Source organism: Mauremys reevesii, linkage group 8 (genome assembly GCF_016161935.1).
Source record: "Mauremys reevesii isolate NIE-2019 linkage group 8, ASM1616193v1, whole genome shotgun sequence".
In the NCBI taxonomy this organism is placed as follows: Eukaryota; Metazoa; Chordata; order Testudines; family Geoemydidae; genus Mauremys; species Mauremys reevesii.
This window is the reverse complement of record NC_052630.1, coordinates 15,008,456-15,036,417: the sequence shown is the minus strand read 5'-3', so window position 1 is coordinate 15,036,417 and position 27,962 is coordinate 15,008,456. Positions and strand designations below refer to the sequence as shown.

At 44.7% G+C, this 27,962-nt stretch overlaps 1 protein-coding gene across 1 annotated transcript in view; it reads left to right on the top strand.

Annotated features, from left to right (window-relative positions):
• The window catches only part of SEPTIN8 (septin 8), a 62,625-nt gene that overhangs the window by 30,230 nt on the left and 4,433 nt on the right, over nt 1-27,962 (top strand). Inside the window, exons 3-9 of the mRNA XM_039485850.1 lie at nt 5,010-5,205; nt 6,693-6,879; nt 17,904-18,065; nt 20,564-20,660; nt 21,705-21,873; nt 22,130-22,262; nt 24,023-24,213. Coding sequence (XP_039341784.1) covers nt 5,010-5,205; nt 6,693-6,879; nt 17,904-18,065; nt 20,564-20,660; nt 21,705-21,873; nt 22,130-22,262; nt 24,023-24,213 — 1,135 coding nt within the window. The remainder of the gene's footprint in view (nt 1-5,009; nt 5,206-6,692; nt 6,880-17,903; nt 18,066-20,563; nt 20,661-21,704; nt 21,874-22,129; nt 22,263-24,022; nt 24,214-27,962) is intronic.

The following is a 27,962-nucleotide window of genomic DNA, read 5'->3' as shown; positions in this document are numbered from 1 at the left end:
TGTAGGGCCCTACCAAATTCATGGCCACGAAAAATGTGTCATGAACTGTGAAATCTGGTCTTTTACCCTATACCATACAGATTTCACTGGGGGGAGACCGGTGTTTTTCAAACTGGGGGTCCTGACCCAAAAAAGGGTGAGGAGTCACAAGGTTATTTTAGGGGAGTCATGGTATTGCCACCCTTACTTCTGTGCTGCCTTCAGAGCTGGGCAGCTGGCAGCTGTTGGCCAGGCACCCAGCTCTGAAGGCAGCACTCCACCAGCAGCAGCACAGAAGTACGGGTGGCAATACCGTACCATGCCACCATTGCTTCTGCCTTCAGAGCTGTGCTCCCGGCCAACAGCCACCACTCTCCAGCTGCCCAGCTCTGAAGGCAGTGCCTCTGCTAGCAGCAGAGCAGAAATAAGTGTAGCAATACCGCAACCCCCTACAATAACTTATGACCCCCCACAACTCCTTTTTGGGTCAGGACCCCTACAATTACAACACCATGAAATTTCACATTTAAATATCTGAAATAATAACATTCATGATGTTTTTAAATCCTATGACCGTGAAATTGAACAAAATGGACCGTGAATTTGGTAGGGCCTTAGACATATGGATTTGAGGATGGGGAAATGAAGTGGCTGATAGCAGGCTTAAGAATCACTATCACTACAGCTAGAAATAGTAATGCTTTATTGCTGAGATGGGTCCAGATTGGAACTTTGGCAGAATTTGGGGGTGGGTGAATCCAGGGTTTTGAATTGAGTCCATTTCTATCCCCAGAGAAAGATGGAATTTCCTGTTTGCCTTCAGCATAAAACATTTATCTCTAAACATGCTGGCTGGTTGCTAGAGAACAGATCTTACAATAATCTCATAATAATTTTGCTTTTTCCCTTTCAATTTGTGCATGGTTCTAGTAGCTGATGCCACACAGACGGTTGAAGCCAGTCCTTTCTGGTGATGCCTGGGGTGCTGGCTTGCAGATGATGTTTGTTTGTTTGCTTGGCATGCTTTTGTTTTAGGCTTAAAGTACTGCAACCTGCAATAACAGTTGAAATGCTTTTGGGGGCAGAGAATTCTTCCCAGCACTGGCTCTGGACCAGTGATCAAGGCAGGGGAAGTGATATTTTCAATATCTGAAATGTGTTCCAAGATCTCTTCCTGCCCAGACTGGATACAGCTTTACATAGAGTGGGCAGTGGAATACTTCCTTTATTCCAATCCTCATCCCTTTAGGAACTCCCTACCTACACCCTTTCCCCCCCTCCCCCATATCCAAACCCCAAGTAAGCAGCATTGCTTGTACCCAGAGTTTAACGTTAAGCAAGGATGTTACCCTGGGCTTTGTAATGTCATTCTTCAAAAGCAATGTGTCAGCAGCAGAAGACCGTGCATTTGTAATCGCCACATTTATTTTTTTGAGGGGGGAAGAGGTCAGGCTAGATGATTCAATGGCTCCTTCTGGCCTTTAAATCTATGAAACAGTGGGAGAGATCATCAGATTTCCTATAGTTCCCTGGAAAAGGGAGAAGAACCCAGTTACAGCTGTTGACTGCCATTACAAATTCTTCCTCCCAGTCCTGACCCAACCTGGACAGGAGAATGCTGGAAGAAAGTCAGTGCTTCCTGACAGACTTTGGATAGGTCAGCCCTGAACTTTCCAAATGACTTCTCTGCCACATGGGCTTGGATCATCAGTTTGTTTTTTGTCTCCTTTGCATGGCATTTTGCCATTGTTGGGGGATCCAGTATTTGGCTCTCCACCATTCTATCTACAGTACAAATGTTCCACGCAATATTTGTTCTCCAAGGTGGGAGCGGATGGGTTCCAGAACCTGCTATGTCTAAAATAAAAACCTAGTATCAGGCTTTGGTACCTGTGTAGTCTAGCAGCTTGCCAGTTATCCCGTTCTCCCCTAACCATGTCGGTTCAGCTCAGATGATTGGTGCACCTTAGACTCTCTTTATCAGTTCCAGAAGACGATGGCCAGGAAGGGGCATGCCTAGTAAAGTTAAAATGGTGGCCCGTCAATGCCGAAAATGTAGCAGTATGGTTTATCCATTCTGTCTTGTACAGTTTGTCTTGGTGTGTGGGCAGTGCATGTGATCATTATTCACCCGGGGAAGCTGGCCTGGGAGAGACCCTCAACTTTCCTTTATTAATTTTCTTAGTCTTCTTCCCACTGAGCCTGTCTCTGCTGTCCCCATTTGACTCCACATTCCATCCCTCTGCTTGTCTAAATTATTCAACTTGGCAAAGCTTTCTTCTAGCTCTTCCTGCACAGATGATGCATTAGGAGAGGGGAATGATGCTAAACCAACGAATCCCTGCTGCCTTGCTCCTGGGTAATGCTCTGCCAAGACTGTACAGCAATATGGCACTTGGCATGTGGCCTGCAAGACCAAAATATGTGAGACTGGTTTAACTACCTCCACCCCCAGCCCCAAACAAACGTCTGTTAGTCTTGCTTTACCTTTGCCGCAAACCATGCTGATGTGGATTGGAGCATGTGACTAAGGGCAATAATGCAATGTTGGGGGAGGGGAAAATGACTAAGTAAGCTCTGTACATCAGGAGATCTATAGGAGGAACCCATCTCTTCAGCTTAGGTGTTCCATCCTCTCCGAATTCTATCACCAGATCTTCCTAGCCAGCTGAGGCGTTTGTTAACTATATTTCAAAACATTCCAGCCCCTCTTTGCCTTTGAGCAGCTCATCTCTCCTTCAGAAGTTTGCCTGGGTGGCTTCAGATTGGCACCTGAGGCAACTTTTCTTATGCTTATCTCCTTGTGATTCCAACTTGGCTGGTTCTGCTTGATGTGTGGCCTCGCAGCACCATTTCCTGCTCTCTGTAACATGCAGCCTAGGAATATTTTGGAAGATTTATTTATACCAAGCCAGATCTAAGGAGTGTTTTAAGCCTTTTGAATGGGATTTGCATTGGGTTCTCAATAAATAAAACACCCAAGAAGTGTTTCCCTTTTTCCTTGTTTCAGTGCTGCATGCATTTGCCTGCTGATCAGCACGTACTGATACCCTGTGCATCAGAATGGAGCATTTTCCAGCACGTCATGCTCACATCCACGCTTTTGTTCATCACACCCCTGATGAAGAACTCATGGTGCCTCTAATCTTCACCCTCGAGATGGCTCGATGGGGCGCAGCAGCTGCTAGGAGAGCAGAGCAGGCAGAGGGGCCATGAGGAGCAGCTGTCTCATATGCAGTCTGGGCTGGGCAAGGGCAGACCTGCAGCCATAGGCCAGCCATGCACAACAGAGGAACAGATGTGTTGGCTGACAGGTTAAGCTGACTTAGCAGGTCCACTTCTGTGAAGGGAAGGGGGCTGTGGGTTTCTGTGCAGTGGGAGCCCTACGAACTTTTGACCCTTATTAATGGCACATTGGGGATGAAAGGATTAAGAGTATAGTTGAGGAACAAGCAGTTTTAAAGCCTCTGGGCATTTGTTAGGTTGATCTGGCTTTGATTGGAGATTTAAAGAAAGGGTTTGTAGAACAGTGGTATAGTAAGATTTCTTAATACTTAGCTAGCAGCATTTACTAATGTAAAATGACCAGAAACCATCTCTAGTACTAACAGGCCTGGTTTTCATACTTAGGGTATGTCTGCACTTGAGCTTCAGGCGTAAATTTCAGCTCTGGTAGCCATACACACACTAGCTTTGATCGAGCTAGTGTGCTAAAAATAGAACTGTAGCTGTTGAGGGAGGAGGGGCTAGTGGCCTAAGTGAGTACCTAGGGTCCCAGGCAGGGTTGTCCTCGGGGCGTCTGGCCTGTCCTGCCACTTGTGCCACCATGGCTACACTTCTATTTTTAGCATGTTAGCTGGATGAAAGCTAGCACGTGTATGTCTACCCGAGTTGGAAATTATACCTCCATTGAATGAGGATGTACCCATAGAAGCCTGAGCTCCAGGGCGCCTTCTGTGCACATGCTCACTGCATGCACATGTAGGTCGGGGAGTTAGGCATGCACTTGGCAAGACAGTCGCTTAGCTGATTGTGCGCACTCACAAACTCTCCATTCCCACAGGCACGCTCAGGAAGTGCCCATTGACAAACAGGCAGCACAGGACTAAATAAAAGCAACTGAGGTGCTCTGACCACCGCAGATTCTCAATCCTGGCCTCTTCCTCCCACATTCTGGGCCAGATTCACCACTTGGGACTCACATGCTGTTACTCGAAGGAGGGATTTTGCCCTGTCTGCTAAAAAAAAAAAAAAAACATTACATATTCCTCTGATTCATAAATGGTCAAAATCTGAACTCCTGGGTGGATGGAAATAGTCTTTTGTCTCACAGAGGGAGAACACGCCTGCCCCGCTTGTGCAAATCCCCAAAGAGAGACAAGTGACAAGGCCAAACAAAGGAAGCCGAAAGCCAAATACATTGGGCACTGCTAAAACACACACGAAAAACCTCACTATGAGAAAAAGAGAATCCGAAGACTTAAGCAGACATTTCATGTAGTTCTGCCACAGATCCACAGAACGTAGATCACACTGCACTGACTTGCATTGTTAACTGTTTTAAGTACCTGGAGCTACTGCTTTGTGAGTACGTCCTAAAAGGTGTGCAAAAATTGAGCCAAGTACACTGTAACTTGTCAACAAAAGCATTTGAGTTGAAGAATCAATCAGAACTGAATGTCCTGTAAGTTGTGTTGTGTTGTGTTCTCCCTAACTTTCATCATTTTGGGCTCTAAATTTGGGTTGGAGGCAGGAGAGGGTTCTGGTTACGTTTGGTTTGATTTAGTTTGCATGTGCTTTGAGATCTTTGGATGAACAGTGATGCAGAAGCAACGTGCTAAATAAGATTAAGAATCGGAGGCCTTTAGGAATAGGGCAGTAGGAACGTCACAATGATTATACCTCTCGGAACTTGGGGGAGTTGCAGTAACCTCTCACAGTTTAATTTTTGTTCTGCTCTATAATTAATTTACTCTGAAGTCCCTTTACGAATTCCACTCTGCAATGAACTGGTGACCCTTCCTTCCTAGGTGAAACAGGCATCGGGAAATCCACACTAATGAACACACTTTTCAATACCACCTTTGAGACGGAGGAGGCCAGTCACTACGAGAATGCAGTTCGTTTACGACCGCGTACCTATGACCTGCAGGAGAGCAATGTGCACCTGAAACTGACAATCGTGGATGCAGTGGGGTTTGGAGACCAGATAAATAAAGATGAAAGGCAGGTCACATGCCATCTAGTCGCCATTTCTGCACCAGCGTCTAGTGTTCTAACATGTAGCTATATATGATTCTCCCTGCAATATTACAGACAGAGCCTCTGTTCCTGGGCACCCAATTTTCCCATTTGGATTATGAGGACTCTTTATTATGGCCGCGTTAGACTGAAGAGGGCAGGGATGAGCTGCTGTAATAAGTATGGGAGAATGCTAGAGGGAGTTTGGCTAAGCAGAGAGGGTGAGGTTAGTGAGGCACTGAAAATTGTAACGTGTTGTGAGTTGTCTTAAAGAATCCAGTGTAATCCTGCTGACTTGCTTGCTTAATTCAGTGAAAGACACACCAACAGACACACGTGGCTCTCTTAGGAGACCTGCTGAGGAGCAATTCTTCCCTCCAGGCTTGTTGAAGAAGCCATAAACCTCTTCTTCTTTTGTAGCGTTGGGACAGATTCTGCCACCCTTACTCAGGCTGAGTAGTCTTCTACTCTGTGAGGAGTCCCATTGGGTGCAGAATCTGTCCTTTTATTAGTGACGGTGAGAGGTTTGTTGTGTTATCACTCCATCCATCCAAAACATATTACCCAGGGGAGCTCACTCACATCATGAGTCAGAAAGATACTGGATTAGTGGGGAACCTACAGAACTGGGTCTTAAATCAGAGATCTAGTTAACTCACTCAAAAACTCACTGAGCCAAATTCTGAGGGATGCTGACCATCTGCAGCTCCTTTTGAAGTCAATGGGAATTGCAGATGCTCAGCACATCTCAGGTTTCGTCCCATTGTCTTTAACAGGGAATAATAGTTTCTTCCCTTTCAGATGGCTTGGTTAGAAACTGTAAACTCTTACAAATCTAGTTAAAAAACCAAACCAACTGTGGAATAGTTGGAATTGTTCATGATGACAATGATCAGTTTGTGATGTTGGTTCCTCCCACCCACTCCCATTTAACTGCTCGTGCATCTTGTTTGGATCAAGTGACCTTTGCAGGAGGTCAGACAAGGTGATCATGATGGTCCCTTCTTGCCTTAAAGTCTATGAGTCTAAGTCCCTGTAAGACGTCTTGCAATAATTTCAATTGGCCTCCTTTCAAAGTAGTTATAATCTGCCATGGCTATCCAGCGGTAAAGGCTCTTCAGGATTCTTGGATTCTCCTCTTTGTGTTGCTATGCTACTATATCGAGATACTTTACACCTGAAATCTGGTCAAAGCTTGATGTATGGAAGTTGTCTGCTTTCCATATTTCAGTTCCACCAGCATTAATCCCTTTTGTGCTGCAACAGAGCCTCTGAAAATACCATATGCCTTTTGATTAGAAGTTGCGTGTGTGAACGTAACATTCTCCATGTTGCCAGTGGAAGGCTAAAAAATTTTATGTCTCTTTGTAAATGGTTTTTAAACAATAGGCCTGAGAGAATACATGATAACTTTAAACTGTCAACTTCATTTAAACTTCAGCATTCTGGTTGCTAATGGTATCTGTTTTTAGTTACAGGCCAGTAGTTGATTACATTGACACGCAGTTTGAAAACTACTTGCAAGAAGAGCTGAAAATCCGTCGTTCTCTCTTTAATTATCATGACACAAGAATCCACGTCTGCCTTTACTTCATCACTCCAACTGGGCACTCACTCAAATCCTTAGATCTGGTAACGATGAAGAAGCTGGATAGCAAGGTAAGGCGTTTAAGGCAAGCATCCACTCTTCAAAAGTAATGTATGCTTTCTGTTAGATGTAAAGCAATATTAATGCATAGCATCTTCCATACCTGGGTCTCAAACCACTTCACAGACATCAACTGATGAATTCTTGTAACAGCTCTGTGAGCTAGGTTGGTTAAAGCACAGATCTGCCTGTGACTTCATATAGATGGTTTCATGGGGTTCTGTGTTCATTTCTTCTCAGTGGCGTCCATATAAAATTTGCTCTTTTTGCAAGAAAAACTAGACATTTGTTTGAAAACAGTTTCTCTCAAGTTTTTCTGCAGCACCCATCATTGTAATAACTTTGCTTGGGATCTGAAAGTCAAGCTGGGCTGTTTCTGGCTCATCATCTCTTGTGAAAACAAGGGAGTCTCCAGCTGAAACTTAGTTAACTATTGTTTTGCGGGGAAGGGGGGAGAGAGGAGGTTTGCTGACATGCAAGTCAGTATAGGTTCCAGCTCGCTGTCCCACAGCTGTGTTGTAGGAACTGCAGTGCTACCCGTATTGTCCTATCAGTAGTGATAACGGGCAAAAAGCAGTAAAAATGGAAACTTCTTGCTAAAGGTAATAGATTTTGCCCTTGGATATACAGATGAAGCAGTTGTTGATGAAAAATGTTTTTACATATGGACTTAACTTACCACAGCTGCACTTTAGAATTGTTGTCCCTATATTCACATTGGAAAAGTAAGTCAAAGAGGATAAGTGACTTGCTCTAGATCAAACAACAAATCAGAGGCAGGAACAGAACCTACGTGTCTCAATGGTCTAACTCCTGTATCATGTTGCCTTCTCAAAGTATGGCCAGGGCAATAACCTAGCAAGATCATAGGAATCCTAAAAAGTAGGTCTGTTTATAGTCTAGCTAGTGGTTACATCTATATTTTGTTACATAGGTACTCAAGCAGTCACTCCTTTAGATGGCAACTGGTCATGTGATTTGTTACATGACATTCATGCAGCTTAAAGTAGGCTTCTTGACACACTTTCTACTTGGTCAGCATGCTGTGAGGGAGTTGGAGGCAGGCTCGAAAGGTCATTGATGTCTTATTCATCTTGCTTTTTTAATAAAAGTGATTTCCTTGTCTTGAAGAATATTTAACACTTAGGATGCCAGCCCTTTTTCTCCATCACTAGCTAAATGTCTATAGATACTTGTATGCAGTGTAGTTGTAGTGTCGGTCCCAGGATATTAGAGTGACAAGGTGGGTGAAGTAATATCTTTTATTGGACCTTCAGAACACAACTGACTTCCTCCATAAACTCTGCTACATTAACAACCTCCCTCAGAACACCATCCTCGCCACCACGGATATCACTTTGCTAAACACTAACATCCCTCACAATAGCTGCTTGCCTCAAATATCTACAAGACAATAGACAACCCTCAGAGATCCACCCCAAACACATCGTCAAACTCATCCATAATAGCAACAAATGCTTTATCCGAATCATGGCAACAACCGTGGGTACTAGAATGCCAACCTCCTCATGGGCCACCTTGAAGAAGAATTTCTGGACAAATATATCACAAAACCAGTGATATACCTGAGATCCATTGATGATGTTTTCGTCATCTGGACAGACGACTTAAACACTTTCATAGATTTCCACCAGAACTTCAACAACTTCCACCCCCTCCATTAAACTCTCTCTGGAACACTCCCACACAATCATCAACTTCCTGGACACCATAATCAGCTTTAATAATGGAACCCAACAGACAACCGTATACAAGAAACCCATAGATCACCGCACGTACCTTCATAGATCCAGTAACCACCCCAAACACACCAAGAAATCTGTTATTTACAGCCAAACACTCAGATACCACAGAATATGAGCCAAGGAGAAAGTCCGGGGTATACACCTTCACACACAAAACTGCTTTCACCAAAGAGGGACACTTCACTAGAGAAGTAGTTTGCATCCTGAAATGGGCACCCAAATACCACGAGACAACCTGCTTCAGTATAGAAATAACCCCTCCTCTGACAGCACACCACACCCCTGTCACCCCACAGTGGAATCTACTTGGGGTATCATCAAACTACAACCCATACTTGCTGGGGACTTTGTCCTGAAAGAAATCTTTCCTGAACCCCCACTTCTGGTCTTCAAATACGCCCCCCACCCACCCTTTCCAAAGCATCATCAGAAGCAAGCTCCCCACAGACCAACTCACTAACTCAAAGCAGCACCAGACCGTGCCAGAACAACAGATACAAACCCTGCAAACATATCTCTGCTGCTACAATGATCAACACCCCCCACAAGACACTTTCTAAGATCCATGGGTCTTACATACACTTATTACAACACGTGGCATATCTCATCCAGTGCACTAAATGCCCCAGTAACAACTATGTGGGTGAAACCAGACAGTCACTACGCTCTCAAATGTACTCACATAGGAAAATGATAAAAAACACACACAAAACCCACCCCTGCACCTGTGGGTGAACAACTTTTCACAAAGCAATCACTCTAAGTCCTACCAGTCCTCATCCTCAAAGAAAACCTGCACAACACTTTCAAAAGAGGAGCCCAGGAGCTGAAATTCATAATTGTGCTAGACACTAAAAATCATGGCCTGAACAGATAATCACTGGATTCATGGCTTATTACAACAATCTGTAACCCACTAACCGCACTTTTTTGTCCTATGATTGCAGAGGTCACTTTACCTTGAATGGGGCCCTCTCTAGCCCAGACACTCACCCACCCCCCCTTCACCCCAGATACAGGGATCCAGAGGGAGAAACAGCCTGATGCTGTGCCCCGGGGTTGCACAGAGTTTCCTACATGCGCTGCCTCCTTCCTTCAGGGTGTTCTATTTGCGAGCTGGGCTCTGCTGGGTCCAGTGGCCCCTACTGGCAGCCAACATCTCTGCAGCTCATTTCATTGTGGGGTGGAGGAGGAAATTCTGTGCGCACATTAATTTCTGCAAAATTCTGCATTGCACAGGAGTAAACTAGAGCATGGACTCTGCAGTAACCAGGGACCCTCAGAATCACTTTTAAGGTCCACTCTCCAACCCAACCTCTGTCCAAAGGTGGCTCTGATGCACTTTCCTTAATGGCAGACATTTACTGGAAGAAGATTGCAGATGTCTGTGTCCCATGCTAGCCCCAGCAGCTGGCTCCATTTTATTTGGCACCGCTTACTGGCTTCCACCTTGTGATCGCCTTGCTTGTAACTGTAGTTGCTGCATAGGTGCTGGAATGACGGGTGCTGGGGGTGCTGCTGTACCCGCTGGCTTGAAGTGGTTTCCATCATATACAGGGCTTACGGTTTGGTTCAATGGTTCTCAGCACCCCCGCTATACAAATTGTTCCAGCACCCCGGAGTTGCTGTTACATTAACATCACAGGGCATCTGAAAACTTTCCCCTAATAAACTGTGCCTCCTGGTGTGATGCCAGCATTACGTGTTGTCTAAAGTATGTTTGCAAGAATGCCCATGTGTGATTTCCCTGGCATTCTTCGTGGTGGTGGTGGTCCCACCAAGCTTTTATATTCCTTTCCTCCTGCATTCCCTTCCCTTAACATCCCCTGCTGCCTTTTTTAATTGGCCCTTGTGTAAGGGGCTGTTGGCCCCTTACTGAAACCTAGTGCTTTTTTTGTTGGCCCTCTCCTAATACCAGGAGAAAGGGGAAGGGCCAAAGAGGAGTCAGAATCCTGGGACTGACAGGTCCCCAGGGCCAATGGGGAGAGGCCGTCCCTTCCAAGTCAGCCAGCTGGCCACGTAGGCAGGTCCTTATTTGTTTACAATTGCTGTTTAATAAATTGTATGTGGTTAAAACTCAATAGTAGTGATCACTGGCCAGAGAAGTGGGCAGTGCGGAGAGAGTACTCCAGAGTGGAGCTACCCTAGGATCTGTCCTGAATTTCCCATGATGAAACGGGGGGTTAAGCCCCCGCAGATCCTGGGCCCAGCCTTATTGGGGTTAAAAGGACCCTGCTGCATGGGAGAGAGAAAGAGGAGTCCTCGCGGTCAGGCAGGCATCCGGGTAAAGGGAGTTGGGCCGGGGATTCCAATGGGGGTAGTATAGAAACCAGGAAAAATTATAGCGGGATCATTCCCCTGCTTCTGCTAGGATCATACCAAAATTAATCATTTGTAATTGGGCATATATGAGAAGCATTTTTTTCAAGTTGGCTAAGCCACTTGGCTAAACCACACTGACATGGTTCCATTGCATCCCCTCCCGAAGCCTTCAGACAGTGATTGTATTGCATGGAATGATTACCTAGACCTATGCAGTGTCTTTAGACGACTAGGAAAGGGGAGACTGGTGATCTTTCTTCTGTTGAATCCAGGCCTGTATAGATATTTTGCATTTCACCACCACCTTCCATCCCAGGATCCCAAAGCGCTTTACGCAAGCTTTCATTAATTTAACCTCTCAACACTTTCCTGGTAGGCTGGTAAATATTGTCATCCCCCTTTTGCAGTTGAGGAATCGGAAAGACTAAGGTGATGTGTACACTATGCAGCTTTGAGCAACACGGCTCTGGGCGCGCAGCGTAGCTGCAGTTTGTCGGCAGGAGAGAATTCTCCTGCCGACAAAAAAATTCCACCCCCAACGAGCAGCAGCAGCTTTGTCGGCTGGAGAGCGCTCCTGCTGCCAAAGTGCCGTTCACACCAGTGCTTTTTGTTGGTAAAACTTTTGTCATTCGGGGGTTGTGGTTATTTTTTTTTTTTTAAACACCCCTGAACAATAACAGTTTTGCCAAAGGGTTTAATCACAACAGGTGTTGACGTCAGTGAGATCTTCTGAGGGTAAAGTTCAAGGTCAGAAGTCTATGGCAGAGCTAGGAATCAAAGCTCAGGTCTACTGAGTCCCAGTCCTGCCCCTTACCCACTAGACCACCATCCTCTCTCTCATACGGGTTGGTTCCTACGTTGGCTTGAGTTCTAAGACTTGTTTAGCAAGGGGGTTGGGTTTTTTGGTAGGAATCTGATTATTATACCTCTGCTGTACCATATTAGCAGGCTGAGGTCAGGTCTTGGATATACAGTTTTGATTCCCTATGTTGATTTTAATAACGTGTCTTGCTCTAAGTACTGAATTTTCAAGATTCCTCTAGGGCTAAGGCTTTTTTGCGTGAAGGCTTCCATCATGCCGTAATACCGCATTTGTTCTGCAGCTGAGCTCACAGCCAGCTGTTGTCTGCTGTATCTAATTACTTCCAGGCAGCCAGAAACATCTTCAAAGTTGGATTTTAGGTAAATAATAGATGACTGGATGTCTGTTAAACAAGAAGAGGCATATTTGAATTGTAATGTGTCTAGCTTTTCCCTTGGTGCGAGTAGAGAAATAAGAAAAGAACTTTAAAAACAAATCATCTCCCTGTGGGCCGTTCTGCCCTAGAAAGTGACTCTGTAAAACTGGCATCCTGGGGCTCCATGTTTATCATCTCTCCATGATTTCCCAATCAACGTGCTCCATTTACAAGATAAAGCTAACTGCTTGCCCTACCTGAGTTCAGAGATCCCAGATGGACTTTTTACTACTTGCATGTCATCACCAGTCAGAGAGGTTCTGCAGGCCAATTTAAGCTCTTAATTGTTTCTGTGCATTCCCAGACTCTGCTTTCAGTGACACCTGTACCACTCCATCGCCGTCAGTGAGGATCCACAGGTGTAACTGGAACTCGGGGAACAGTTTGATTGATGGTGCACAAGCTAAAATAGAATCCAGCTGTGTTAACTCTACGGTGCTAACAGGAGTGTGAAAAGAAGTAAACATTAAAACATATTAATTTGTATTGATTTATAGAACGGAGGAGTAAGAAGGTGCAGTTTTCCACAGTCCTTTTTCAGAGTGCAATGGCACTTTAATGAAAACTAAATTCAAAGGTGCAGGAGTTTTGCTCTCTGCAGAATGTGTTTGAAGCAACCCTCACTAGCCAGCTCTGTTTGGTGTCCTGGTAGTTTACTGCTGCTTATTCAGTACTATACTTTATGGCCTCCTAGGCCTTGGTTTTATTACACTGGAGCAACACAGTGCTGTGGAAGTGCAAAGTGAACGGGATCATTTGGGTGACCTCCAGGGTACAGAATAAGGTGAGATGCCATTGAAGCTGGAGAAGAATATTCACCTCCCTTTTTTTGTTGGGGGCGAGGAGAGAGGCGACAATTACTGCTTCGCTCTGGGATCCTGTTTGACCAAGGGCTTTCCCCCATTGCAAGGTTTCTAAATGGAGTGCTTTATAGCCCTTTTATTCCAAAGCTTTAACATTGTAGAATGAGCCAATGATATCTGAGTGAAGGCTGCATCCTTTTTAGGAATTCTGAATACACAGTGAATACCTGTATCACATCAGAAAGGGGCATGAAGGGGATTACCATTAGATCTCAGAAAGCTTTACTTCAGAGGCCTAGCAAGTAGGGGTTTGAGCAGAACAAATCAGTAAGCACTGCCCTTACATATAATCACTCCTTCTCACAGACTGTGCAGAGGTTAGAGCACCAGCGTGAGAACACCGGGACCCTTGGATCCTATTCCCAGCTAGGCCATTGACTTCAGACACTTGTAACCTGATTTTACCGAGGTGCTGAGCACCCAGCGATTTTGTTGGGAGCTGAAAACCAGATGGTAAACTCCTGTGCCTCAGTTTCTCTGTCTTTAAAATGGGGATAACATTTACCTACCCCATATAGGTTCTATGAGGCTCAATTATTGTTTATAAATGACTGTGGAATCCTTGAATGAAAACCCTGTGTACGTGCAAAGCATTATTAGTGTTGTGTTGTTAGGGTCTACTCAGATAGTGGAAGGATAAACCTCTTTCTGTTTCAGCCGTGTTCGCTTTGTTGAGATGGGCATGTGCTGGCTTTATAAACGTAGTCAGGAGTGAGATGAGACTTTGGCTCTGACTCCTCGCTAAACTATATATCAGTCGATTGGGGCTGCGTCCTTCACGCTGTAAGTAGATACACGAAGGCCATTGTAAGAGGAATGATGTACATTGGTGGGTGGATCAAGCTCAACAGCACTTGAAACCCCATTTGTTTTGTTGTTGTTTTTGATTTATTAGACTTTTTCAATCCTTTTTTTTTTTTTTGGTACAACAAACCAAACAAATTCTAGAAGCCAACATATAAAGCAAGTTCAAAAGGAAATCCATCAGAAAAGACCAAGATATTTTACACAGCCATGGATTCTTCTGTGCATTAACAGCAATATTCCCGGGACAGGGGTTCTTATGACACATATCAAAACAAAAAAATAATAAAATGAAGGAATTCAAAGTCGGGAGGGAAAAGAGTAGAGGAAGGGAGTAGTAGACAAAGAGGAATGGGGATAGGGAGAGTGTGTGTGCGGGGGTTACCTCCTGCTTTTCATCCAGGCCTCCCGTATAGATCGTTAGTTGACAAGTTCTTGGAAAGTGAAACCCGGTTTGAAGGAGGTGACATAATCATTGTAACAGAACGCTTTCTGATACCTTCCTGATGCAGTCTTTTTTTTTTTTAGACAGCTGTTCATATTTTTGCCAGGTGTCAGGAAAAGTTGGAATAATCCAAGACTAATTCAACTGAAGCACCATTATTTTTTTGCTGTTAGCTAATTGCTGGCATTCATATTTGTATTGGCTGCTGATTGTTGGACGTATCATCTATTTAAAAAGCCTCTTGGATCTCAAATTGTGGAGCAGAGGATTCTTCTTGATTTGCCTTTTCAAGGCAAACAGAATCTGATCAGTGGGGATTAGAACCAAATCCTAGGAGCCTTGGCCTGCACTTTATCTGAGCAGTGCAGGGGCCCAGGAAAATACCAGGGGAAACAGCTGTTAACACAATCTCTGCTTCCTCATCCCCACTGGAAGGGCATACCAAACTGTATGGGGCCCTTTGCCTCCTGCATTGTTATAGGTAGAAGGCTGAGCTTAGCTAATGCTAAGAAGAAGGACCTAACTGCGTGGTCAGATTATACTATTTAATACTAATAAAGACAATTGAGCCAAATTGATCCCTGTTTTGGGTTTCAATGTTCTAATCCTTCATTAGCTGCTATGGGACATATTGTCAGAGAGAGTCCCAGGTTCTGATCCTTTCTCTGGAGGATTTGGGTTGTTGAGAAGAGGGTATGTTGGGAAACAGGATGATTAATTTGTCCAAAAATGGAACGACTAAACAATGTTTTTCTAAAAGCAGAAGCCCTGCTGAATTGTCAGCACAAACTCCCAGAAATGCTGGAGGGTGCAACACCGCATACAGTCTGTCCCGGGCTTTCCTCCCAAGGTCATTCTTTCTTCCACACAGGTGAATGGGCCTTATACCAGACCTAGAGAGACCAGCACTGGGAGTTCTGGGTCTACTCAGTTCTTTCTGTCTCTGCTCAGATGGTTAACAAGATAGCCCATTGTGATGTTGGTGTTTTTCGCAAGACGGACATTTGGCCCTTGGCAACTGGAACAAGACAGACAGGCTGCTTTCCAGGCTGTCTGTCTGTCTTAGGTACTTATATGGCCTCTGTTGCCATAGTTTCTGAATGATATGTTTTATCCTTTCAACACTGCTGCGAAGTGGGGAAGTGCTATTCTCCCATTTTATAGATGAGGCTCTGAGGCACAAAAAGAATAAGGGCGTGTCTATACAAGGACACTCAGGAAAGTTAATCTTTATTAACTAGTGGTATGAATTTAAAGTGGATTAGTTAAACCTTTGGAAATGAATTAAGCTCAGTTGCACTAAAGGCACTCTAATTCTGAATCATTGTCCCCCCACAAGGGTTTAATGTGGTTTAACTAACCCACCTTGGCAGTTAACTCGGATTAACTTTCCTGCAGCTGTGTCTTCGCTAGAAGTGCTGCTTCAGGAACAGGTTCTGCTGTTGCTATAGTTAATCCATCTCCCCAAGAGAATTCTTCCACCAACCTAGCGCTGTCTGCACTGGGGTTTAGTTTGGCTTAACTACGTCATATTCTTGAGTGACGTAGCTGGATCAACCTAAGTATTTAGTGTTGACCTGGCCTTAGTGTAGACAAGCCCTAAGTGACTTTCCTGGGGTCATGCAGGAAATCTGTAGTAGAGCAGAGAATTAACCTGGGGCTTGGGAGAATCAGGTTCATCAGCCTAACCACTGGACTGTCCTGCCTAACCTCTGGTTCTAGTCAGGAGAAGCTTGGGACTGAGTTGCAAAGATCTCATAGGACAGGACTGAGGTATGTCATAGGAGCTGGGCAGAAGAATTTGCCAAAGTCCAGCTGTTTGTTTGTTTACTTTGATGAGTAGAAATGTCACTCACAAAAGCCTAATATGGGAAAATATCATGATGGGGCAGCTAGCGAATTGGGTCACTTTTTTTATCCAATAAGTGGTCTCCCTTCTACCAGAGAGCTAAGCCGGGGATGGCATGAAAGCTGGGGAAAGCCACCTAGCGAGTTACAAAGAGATTCAGAGCTGGGAGAGCAGCTTTGTTTATTTTAATGGGTGTCAATAGATAGACCAAGCCACAGTTTTGAATTCCAACCTCTGCAGGTCAAAAATATGGGAAGTAGAAAAACATTAGGTGACAGATCAGACTTTCCCTTAATTTGTCTGGAGTCTGGTGTTTCCCTGTTTGGAGTATGGAACCAGTACAGAATTTTTCAGTGGTCGTTTGTAACTTTTCTGGGCAGAGGGAAATTATTTAAAAGCACTTGCTGAAAAGGGTCCTGTTCCCCAGGAAGCACTTGCCATTCACCACCATCAGCTGCCACCTCCTGTATCCCAGAGGACCCAGACAGATCTGTAAACTGATTTTTCCCTACCCCCACGACTCCAGCTGCCTTCAGACTCCATGTGGTCTAGCATCAGACACACAGCACCTCCAAGGGTGGCCTATGAAAGCCCCAGACATCACAAATCATTCACAACTTGCTGCCTTTCCTTGTGCCAGGTCCCCCAGAGAGAAAGCAAAGCCTATTTCCTCACTTCCCCCAAGACTCTCCTTCCTCCCCCGTCGTGCTTTCTCCTTCACCAACCCTCCAGAGGGAGGACAAGAGAGGACTTTCCATCCTAACTCCCAACACTGCCTTGCGTACCAGGCTTCCCAGCTCTGCACAGTGTTAGATGATAGTGAAATGGCTTCCTGCCTGAGAAATGTCAAAACGGCCCTAGATTTTACTAGACTGGACTACGCAGTGAATGTGAATGACTTTCTCTCCCTGTGGAGGTTAGCGTAGCTGTGGGAAATGGCTTTGCAGAACCTGGAGGGAGATAACTGTACAGTGTTTGTTTTGGGTCTGAGCTGCTGATGTGAAAACACTGTTAAGTAATGCCAAGAGTAAGAACACGGGCACTTCACAGCTGGGTGTCATTTCCCAGTCACTCACTTAATCTGCAGGACACACACATAGTGTGGCACTCAAGGGGAGTTTTAACAAGCGTTAAAATAAATTGCTGCAAAGATTCTGACAGCAAGTCTCTGCTCTTCCCCCACTGAATCACGCTGTCTCATTTCACACTATCTGTAACATTTCAGGGATGAAATGGCCTAAACAAGACAATAGTGAAGCACAAAAGTATGAGCTTTATTGATCATGGCTGCACCTACAGGAACTAGCGAACTACCGAAGTCTTGTCCCAGTGCTCGCTGGGCTGAGGCTAAAACCAGGAAAAGAATCTCTGAAGATAACATCTTGGCTGATTTTTTTGTGTGTTACAGAAAGTTTGATCTACTCGTCCACATTAATCACAGGGCATTTATCCTTTAGCTTCTCCAGGAGTTACTGTTGCAGAAAACGTAGTTATATGGTGGCATCCTACACCATCCAGTGCTTAGCTGTACTAGTGCTGCTACCTGTCTTATTACATGCGAAGTGTAACATGTGTGGGATATTAAGAGATTTAAAGGGGCCATCCAGGTGGCGCAGCTATTCTAAGAGGGTCCGTGCCATAGCGGCTCTAAACCCATCAGTGCTGCTCAGCCAGGGACAATGATTGGCTGCTGCTCCCAGATCTGCCCTATAATGGTTCCCCTGGTTTCTCCCCTACTTCCGTTGTAGGTGAATATTATCCCCATCATCGCCAAAGCAGACACCATTTCCAAGAGCGAGCTGCACAAGTTTAAGATAAAGATAATGAGTGAGCTGGTCAGTAACGGAGTGCAGATCTATCAGTTCCCCACGGATGACGAAGCTGTCGCAGAGATCAACTCCGTAATGAATGTGAGTAATGCTGCTTATTGCCTTTCCTCTGAATATTGTAACAAAGGAAACTGCTGGACAATGACGCATTTTAAAGTGGGTCCTCAAGGGGGTTGTGTGGTTACTAGATGTGTTTTAAAGATGAGCAGTGGATCTGACAGAGGCCTAGGGCTATTGCTAAAGAGAGGAAGAGACATTATTTTGTTTGTGCCTTTCAACCTCACTGTACAGGAATTTAATTAAAGTGTGACTGTTACTTATCTCATACAGTTCTTATGAGAGGCCATGTTCTGCTCTAAAATAGATTGCATGCTGATATTTCAAGGCTGGGTTTGCAGCAAGTCGTAATATGTTTTTTGCAATTTTTTTTTGTTTTTTAAATGTTTAGAAAAAATTAGAAATTTTCTGACTTTAGGGATGAGAAAACAGAAAAGTGTTCAGCTTTTGAAGTTTGGGGTTTTTCCCCATCCTTTTCCAGAAGCAAAATGAAAAAAGGAGAAAATGGAGAAGAGTTGGAGGGAGAGGAGAAAAACTGAAACATTTTTGAGTTTTAATTTTTTGTTGAAGACTTAATAGATTTTGAAACAGGAAACTTTGCGCCAAAATTGTTCGTCTTTTTTTTTTTTAAAAAAGGTCATTTTTCATGGCGGGGAGGGGAAGCTTTGAATGAAGAATTTCAACCAGCTCTAGTTTAGAGTCTCCTAAGCCAAGGAAGCCAAATAGATTGAGCCCAACTTAAAATAAAAATAGGGATGATTGTACTCTGCTGTGTTGTTGGGTTTTTTTAAGGCCAAATTCAGCCCTGGTTTAAGTGAGTGTGAGTCTTGCTTATTTCCATGAACTGGGCTATCTGGAATCTGAATTGTGCTTTTGAGTAGAGTTGGTTGACATTTTTCATCTGAAGTAGGGTGTTTGGGGGTTTTTAAACTAAAATTGTTTTTTTCCACAGTAAATTTCCATTTTTGATTAAATGTTTTTGTCTCTCACCAAAACCCCCACCCCACAAATATGGAAATGGGGTGGGGGTGTGTTCTGGCAACCAAAAACTGAAAAATTTGGGCAAAATTTTGCAATATAAACAAAAAATGTTTGCCCCATTGGCTGGTTTTGGTTGCTGGTTTTTTTTTTGGGGGGGGGGGATAAAAAAACTGAAAAATGCAGAAAAAAGTTGAAAATGAAAATTCTTTTGCTTTTGTTAAAATTGTTCATGGTGAGAGGAAGAGGGAACATTTCCCCATGGGTTCTACTTTTGAGTCTACTTCCTCCTATTAATTAAGGACCTCTGTTAACCTCTCCCCATTGAAATCCCTGGGAAGCAGAACAAGATTGCAGTACGTTTAACAGTGTGGTGAACTCTGGATACTGGCTGTAACAGGGAGCATAATACCTACCCGCATCTGGTTACCACTATAATACCTACCTCCTAGTGTTTTCTGTGCTCCTTGTTCCAGCAAAGCTCCCATTGACTATTGAGAGCTTTGCCGGCTGACCAGCAGGTAATCGGACCAGTCTTGTATCTATAACAGTAAAACTCTGCATGTGCTGGTGTTTGGGGAAGATCAGCTGTCTGGTGCTTAGTGTGTGGCTGGGTGGTCATTCTGTACTGGTAATTGCCATAACACTTATTGCAGCGTGACTTTCCAACCTCCAGCATTAGTGCCGTGACAGAGGAGAGAAGCAGTGATGTGAGGAGAGTAGTGAGAATGTAACACACGTTCTCTAATTGATATTTGCCTTGGGATGGGACAGAGCGACTGACAGTGCCTGTAGCTCTCTATGTAAGGGCTGTGTCCAACGAACACTGTGTTCTCAACCAATGCCCTCCTTTACTGCACTTACAAAGCTGACGACGTCATCTTGATGCCACGTTCCCTAAACGTGTTGTGATTCTCCCCCCGCCCTCACTCTTGGACACCATGTCTCTAATAACTGTGTCTCTAATAACTAAACCAGCATGTGATGTGTCCTGCAAACGCCCCATCCTGTACCTTCATGTGAGCTGCTGTGCAAATCACCACTAACAAATGTCTTTGTGTGTATGTTCTTCAAAGAAGGCATCGTCCCACCCTCTGTGTGCGGAAAGGGCTTAGCACACTGGGGATGCTACAGCAATAAGAACAATCTGGCAGGGAGGGGCCTCTACTTGCGGGCCATGGAATCCAGTGATGCTTTATGTGTTGGGAACAGCTGTAGTTTGGAAGTAACTGTCCAGGGCATTAACAAAATCTCTCTCTAACTGACTCAGTGCCAAAGCCGGTACCTGAACCTGCTGTGCCATGCTCTGGCTCCAAGCCGCACTGCACCGCTCCATGGCAAGCAGGTGTTGGGCACGCAGGGTGCCCTATACCGTTTCAGAGTGGAGATTTTCACGCTGAGTAACGAAGATTCTGTGCTTGAGATAAATGATTTTGAAGCAGATTTTGTGCCTGGCTAGAAGCAGCTCATGGTCGCTTTGTAAGACTGATGCCTGTGAGAGATTCTAGCGTGTGCACTGAATCCCTGGGCTGATTCTGTTTCAGGCTCATCTGCCCTTTGCCGTTGTTGGCAGCACAGAGGAGGTGAAAGTTGGAAACAAGCTGGTGAGAGCTCGGCAATACCCATGGGGGGTGGTGCAAGGTAAGGAAGTCAACAGCATGGCACATTTCAGAGCTGTGAAGCCTCTCGGCGTGTGTGTGTGCTCACACTCTCTCCTGCACGTCTTCCTTCTACCACCATGTCCGTGTGTGGGTGCCAGGGCAAGAGACCCAAGGACTCTGTATCACCATTCATGGCTCCTTTGTTGAATCAAGTTATCAGGTGCCTGAAGGTGCAGTGTGGTTACGGTTGGGTCATACCGGCAGGTGCATTCCCTTTGCTAGCCAGGCTGGAGCAGGTTCTGAACAGAGAGAGCTAAGCTCTGGATCAGAGAGGTTCCAGCAGGGAAAACCCTAGGAGCAGCCAATTTTAGGGTGAAAGCTTAGACTGAAGTTTATGATGAGCCGTTGTAACCAATGCAACTCAAGCCTTGGAAGGAGGGTTGGCTTTATACAGTGTGTGGGAACACTTCTCAGAGCAGGGTGGGAACTTCAGCTGCTCCTGAGGGTCTTTCTGCTTCTCTCTCTCTTCCAGTGACCCTCCCAGCAATGGTGGCTCTGTGCTGAATGTCTAGGTGGGGGACTGTAACCCTCCCTAGCTTGTTCAGGTGCTTCGGAGGCGTTCACTCTGTGCTGTGCTGGGATGTTTAGTGCAGTACAAGTGCCCTCCCTCGAGTGCTGCTCCTCCTTTCGGAGCCCCTCTCAGAACGCGTATGATTTATGACACCCATGGCCATGGCCAGCTGTGTATGGAAGGCACCAAGTCCCATAGCTCCTCTCCTAGGTCTGCCATTAGTTCCTTTTGTGCTCATGACCCTTGCTCTTGGAAATGCTGTCCTAGCCCTAGAACCTTGAACCCTGGTAAAGAGCAGTCTCCTGCCTAGGCAGATGCTTCTGAAACGGGAAGGCCCTGCTTCTGCAATGCTCTCCTGTTGGAAAGCTTCACTCATTGCACCAGAGGTACACATTCCCTGAGAGAGGATCTCGCTGAGGTTAATCTGTCCTGCCCGTATCCTTGCAATCCTCCCCCGCCCCTCAATCCCCCTCACCCGGTGTTTGCTGAATTTCTTCCCTTCTGTTTAATCAGTCGAGAATGAAAGCCATTGTGACTTTGTGAAACTGCGAGAAATGCTGATTCGAGTCAACATGGAAGATCTTCGGGAACAGACTCACACCCGCCACTATGAGCTGTACAGACGGTGCAAGCTGGAGGAGATGGGGTTCAAGGACACAGATCCTGACAGCCAGCCATTCAGGTGAGTGACCCTTATCTTCCCAATCCATTTCCAGTAGTGATCCTGCAAACCTTCCATCAGCTGGAATCCCCTTGGGCAGAGAGCTTGCAACATCAGGCCACTAGACTGAGACCTGCTAACATAGATTTTGAACCTCTCTGCTGATGGAGATATTTTTCTCTTCTCTGTCCCCTCTGCCTTCAAGCAATTTAGATGGGCATAGCCTTGCTAGTCACTACTGAATAATACCATAGTGTCTCGTTTGCTTTTTATCCAGCCTTCAAGAAACCTATGAGACCAAAAGAAAAGAGTTCCTTGGTGAACTGCAGAAGAAAGAGGAAGAAATGAGGCAAATGTTTGTGAATAAAGTCAAGGAGACTGAATCAGAACTGAAAGAGAAGGAAAGAGAGGTGGGTATATCAGAGACCTGCGAGATGAGCCCAAGCCACACGTTCAGCTCTGAGGTCCAGATGTGGATGAAGTGTGAGCACGTGAAAGCTGTGAGCTGAACACAGTGAGCAGAGTAACGTAACAGTCCCCCAAGTAGCATATCCTAGCACCCGAGGGTGGGTCTGGGTCTCAAATATACGCAGTGGTATCTAGCTAGATGCTCACGTGGACCCCATCACTGTGGGATTTGGACACCTCACAAACATTAATGAATTTATCCCTGCAGTAGCCTGGCATGGTAGGGAATTATTCTCCCTGTACAGATCAGAGAGGGAGGCACAGAGGATGACATTTTGAAAACTACCTAAGGTTATGTCCACACAGCATTTTGGAGCAAGCAGGAGTGAGTGGATGCTCAGGCTCTGAAACTTAGGGAGTAGGCCAGAGAGTCTCAAACTGGGGGTCGCTCAGGGAGTCACGAAGTTATTATTTGAGGGTCCTGAGCTTTCAGCCTCTGCCCGCAAACCCCGCTTCACCTCCAGTGTTTATAATAGTGTTCAATAGCGACAAATGTGGTTTTGATTTATAAGGGGGGTCGCACTCAGAGGCTTGCTGTGTGAAAGGGGTCACCAATAGAAATCTTGGAGAACTGCTGGAGTAGTATCATTGCCCAAGCTCCAGCTCAAGCTGCAGCTGCACAGTGCTGTCTAGACAACTATTTTTAGAACTCTAGTGCAAGCGCGGCTAGCAGGAGCCTGTTGACCCAGGCTGCGGGGGCTCACTCCAAAATGCTGTGTAGACATACCCTAAGTGACTTAAAAGCGTAAGTCCCATTGAATGTCAGCGGGGGCTCAGATTCTTCTGGAAATGTTATTCTCTGTGCCTCCCTCCTCCCCGTTCTGTACAATGGGAATAATTGCGTAAGTCTCAGTGAGGTCATAGGCTTCTAAGCCACTTTGATGCTTCTGAAAATTAAGGCTTCTCAGAGGAGCTGGGCACCCACAACTCCGGGTGGTACCAACGGGGGCTGTGAAAATCAGGCACGTACTATCATGACTGAGATCCCAGAGGAAGCCTGTGATAAAGCTGGGAGCTGAATCATGATCTTTTGAGTCCTAATCCAGTGCCCTGGCCCTAAGACCTCCTTCCCCTCTTGTTGTTCTACATTAGAATGAGCAGCTAGAGCAGGGGTCAGCAACCTTTCAGCAGTGCTGTGCCGAGTCTTCATTTATTCGCTCTGATTTAAGGTTTTGTGTGCCAGTCGTACATGTTAAACTTTGTAGAAGGTCTCTTTCTAGAAGTCTATAATATATAACTAAACTATTGTTGTATGTAAAGTAAATAAGGCTTTTAAAATGTTTAAGAAGTTTCATTTAAAATTAAATTAAAATGCAGAGCCCCCCGGACCGGTGGCCAGGACCCAGGCAGTGTGAGTGCCACTGAAAATCAGCTCACGTGCCGCCTTCGGCACCCGGGCCATAGGTTGCCTACCCCTGAGCTAGAGAGAGAGATTGAGACAGACAATGTTGAGTTTGTCATGACTTGCACTTTACATACAAAGGCTAGTAATATGCAAAGAGCAGGTAGTTTAGGCTCCTGTCTTGCAGAGAGAGCAGCAATTTCAGCCCCTCAGTCCTGCGGTGAAGCTCTGTGACCTCAGTGGGACTCTGCACAGCAGCAAGAGCCTGTGATTGCTGCTCCTTGGGGAGAAGTGGGGCCTGGGGCAGTAGCCCAGCAGACGGTCGGGGAGGCATTGCTCATGGAGTCTGTCTTCTACCAGCTACACGAAAAGTTTGAGCATTTAAAGAGGATACATCAGGAAGAGAAGAGGAAGGTGGAGGAGAAGAGGAGGGAGCTGGAGGAGGAGATGAATGCCTTCAACAGGCGGAAACTAGCAGTTGAAACCCTGCAGTATCAGTCCTTGCAAGCTACTTCGCAGCAGCCACTGAAGAAGGATAAAGACAAGAAAAAGTAAGCAGTTTAATTTTAACCTTTTCCAGCCATTCAAAACATTTTATTCTTTCAACAGCGTGGTCGTTTGAGACAGAAACAAACACAATAAAACACCACACGAAGGAAGCTGTAAAGCTAGTAAATTAAAGGGGATTTTAAATCTTAAACCAGCATCCTTCCGATCGTCCTGAAAGGGTCCGGTTATATCTGCCCCCTATAGAAGCCTGGGTGAGTGGAGAGGAAATGGACCTGTCCCTTTTCAGGCCTGTTAAGAATGAGAGGTTTCAGAGCAGCAGCCGTGTTAGTGTGTATCCACAAAAAGAACAGGAGTACTTGTGGCACCTTAGAGACTAACAAATTTATTTGAGCATAAGACATACGTCTCTATGTAAAAGAATAAATAGACACAAATCAGACTTCAAGAATTATAACATTCAAAAACCAGTTGGAGAACACTTCAATCTCCCTGGTCATTCGATTTCAGGCCTAAAAGTCGCAATATTACAATAAAAAAACTTCAAAAACAGACTCCAATGAGAGACTGCTGAATCGGAATTAATTTGCAAAATGGACACCATTAAATTAGGCTTGAATAAAGACTGGGAGTGGATGGGTCATTACACAAAGTAAAACTATTTCCCCGTGTTTATTTCCCCCTCCCTCCCCGTTCCTCACAACTTATTGTTAACTGCTGCAAATGGACCATTTTGATTACCACTACAAAAAGTTTTTTTTCTCTCCTGCTGGTAATAGCTCACCTTAACTGGTCACTCTCGTTAGAGTGTGTATGGTAACACCCATTGTTTCATGTTCTGTGTGTGTGTGTGTCTATATATATATATATATATATCTTCCTACTGTATTTTCCACTGCATGCATCCGATGAAGTGGGCTGTAGCCCATGAAAGCTTACGCTCAAATAAATTTGTTAGTCTCTAAGGTGCCACAAGTACTCCTCGTTCTTTTTATGAATGAGAGAGTCAGGTGACATTTATGCCCACCTCCTCGATGGCCGGTTCAAGGACTGGCTTAGCCTGTTTAGCCTAGGAAAACGAGTTGTCTCTCTTTCCCAGGAGAGGGAAGAGGAGGATTCCAGAACAACCAAATAGTGCAGTGTCCTTCAGGCCTGGCCTCAGGCAGTGCAATAACATTATTGTGAGCTGCAGGGTTTGGGACTGTGTCTGTAGGATGCTGAAGGGCTGTTGGTTTTGCTGGACAGTAAAGAGTTTAAAAAAGAAAAAGGCACCTAAAAATGAAGGGAAGGTAGGAATTCATCATGGTCCCTTGGGTCTTGTTCCTGCCTATTTAGAATCACTGACCTTTAGATATGAGGAAGATTTTTCTTCTACCCTATGGGACAGACTCTGGTATCTCTGTGACTGGCCTCTTAGGCATTCCCACTGAGTTCAGCGGTAATGCTTCTGGAGTAAGGGTGCTCATCAGTGAGAATAATGGTTTTCAGAATATAGCCCTATGCGAGTGACAGGGGAAAATAGAAAACAGTGAAACAAATGGTCTGCTCCTGCTCCCATTGAAGTCCGTCTTCAGTGAGTGCAGGATTGGGAACAAAATGGAAAAGGAGTCACCCTACATCTGCTATACTTCTCCGCTGCTCTAACATCTTACGTTGTTTTCTCCTGCACAGAGGAACTTAAATAGTCTCTTTCTGTTCCATAAGATCCAGAGCAAGCTGGTGGTAACAGTAACTAATAATTTCGACGATGGAAAGAAAAAGATCAGGTGTAGCAATCATAATTCAAGTTTACTCTTGACAACAGGGCTTTCAGGTTTGAGATTGCCTATGAAATATTGTACTACAAACCAATATATTATCTCTGTGATGCTAACTTCAGTACAGTGTACACTAACACTTCAGTTGGCAGTTTGTTTCCTCCCAGGGAACACTGTTTCTATTATTTAATGTGTTTACTTTGGATTAACATTTTCCTGGTGCAGTAAAAACCAATTCTGGTTCTGTCCTGCATGCTTTGTGCACATGCTACCTGCAGCTAGAGTCCAAGCGCTGATTATAAAATATTATATTCCAATGAAAGGATCATCCATTCAAATGTAGTGCAAATTAAGGCCCTCTGAGATCTTTGGGCTAAATTTATTTCAAGCCTTCAAATGTCAGCAATGATTTTGCATGAAAATGATTTGAATAATGTCATGGGGCTTTTTAGACAAAAGACAATGGGCCTAATTCTGTCCTCAGTTACACATGTGTAAACTGAAACTAACGTAAGAGCGATCAGAATCTGGCCCTGCCCTTACAGTATAAAGAATCTTTAAGACCAGAATGACTTGATACTCTGCCCGTGGATATAGTGAGTATAGTCCATGGCCTTTGTTGCGGCTCTGAGTGTTGCATAATGTTCTGTACATCTTGTGACTGGAGGATGCTACTAAATGTAGTTCAGGCCGTCACAGCTTAGTGTGTTGATTTGACGACATAGTCTTCAGTACCTGGGAGTTATAATTAATCATCGTTAGCAGTACACAGTGTGGCCTTGTTGACCACCTCTGCTCAAGAGCTGTATTGAGACAGGAATAACAGGTTGAGTTGCATCTTGTCCTGATTGTGTGAGTCAATGCAATTGAAGAGGATGCTGCAGATAAAGAGGGAGGTACATTAAAATGTGAGGGGGAGTTTGCAGGCCTGCCTACTGTTTAACAAGCACCCAAATTCATGGGTGAATTTAAAATGAACATTTAAATCCCTGGGTGACTTGGCACTTGCTGCCTCAGCTTCTCTCTCTCATAATTTTGCAGTGTTTAATATTTCATTAAAAAAACACAAACATGCTAATTTACATATACTTTATGACTTAATTTATTTGAATATGGGATGTGTGCGAATTGCGTTCCTCATCAGCAGTAGTATTGGTGGCCATACTCTGGGCAGGCAGAAGCCAGACGGTTCGCATCTCAGCCATGATGCATTATCTAGCTCTCCATTTAGAAATAGATATCAAATCATTATTTAACAGTCGATCTGAGATGTGATTTGAAACACCGTCGTCACTAACCCATGACTGAATAGTCTGAGTTTTGCCACTGTCATTACAAGGTGGTTACAGTCAGAAAATGTAAAAATGACGACAGATTAACAGAGTAAGAATCTAACTGAAAAAATTACAGACTATTTATTCGGGCTGACGTAAGTACTTCTGAATGCACTGGCGGGAGACTGAGCTGGATTCTTTTGTGGTTTGTGCATCGAGAGGTTTGTTAAATAAGTTCCAGTTGTGGGGTCTTTAGTACTAACCGTGACTGAATAACCAGAAAGATTCTATCTTGAGTCTCAGATTCTGGGTTCAGTTTGGCATTTTGAGAAATATCACCTCTTTTTACTTTACACCTGCTGCAGAAGTCATTGTGAGACAATAAATATGGGGGCAAGTTCCAGAATGCCGTTTGTACAGAATAGCAAAATGTTTTCTGCTCAAGCAGGATTGCGTGATACGGAACGTAAGAATCTCGAGCTGGAAAAGGTTCCATTCCCCATTGCCTGCCAATGCTCTGACTTTTTTAATATTTTGTCTGGAATGGTATTTCCATCCTTTTTTAAATACCATTATTGCATATCCGTGTGGAGACAGGAGGGAGTATGGGAGAGCATTAATGTAGTCTTATGTCTCAACCCAACCCACCCAGCTCTGCCCTTATAGGGAATGTTATAATTACAGCTGGTCAGCAATTTTTTGACAAAACATTTTTTCACCAAAAAATGCTGATTTGTCAAAACCAAAGCTGCTTGAAAGAAA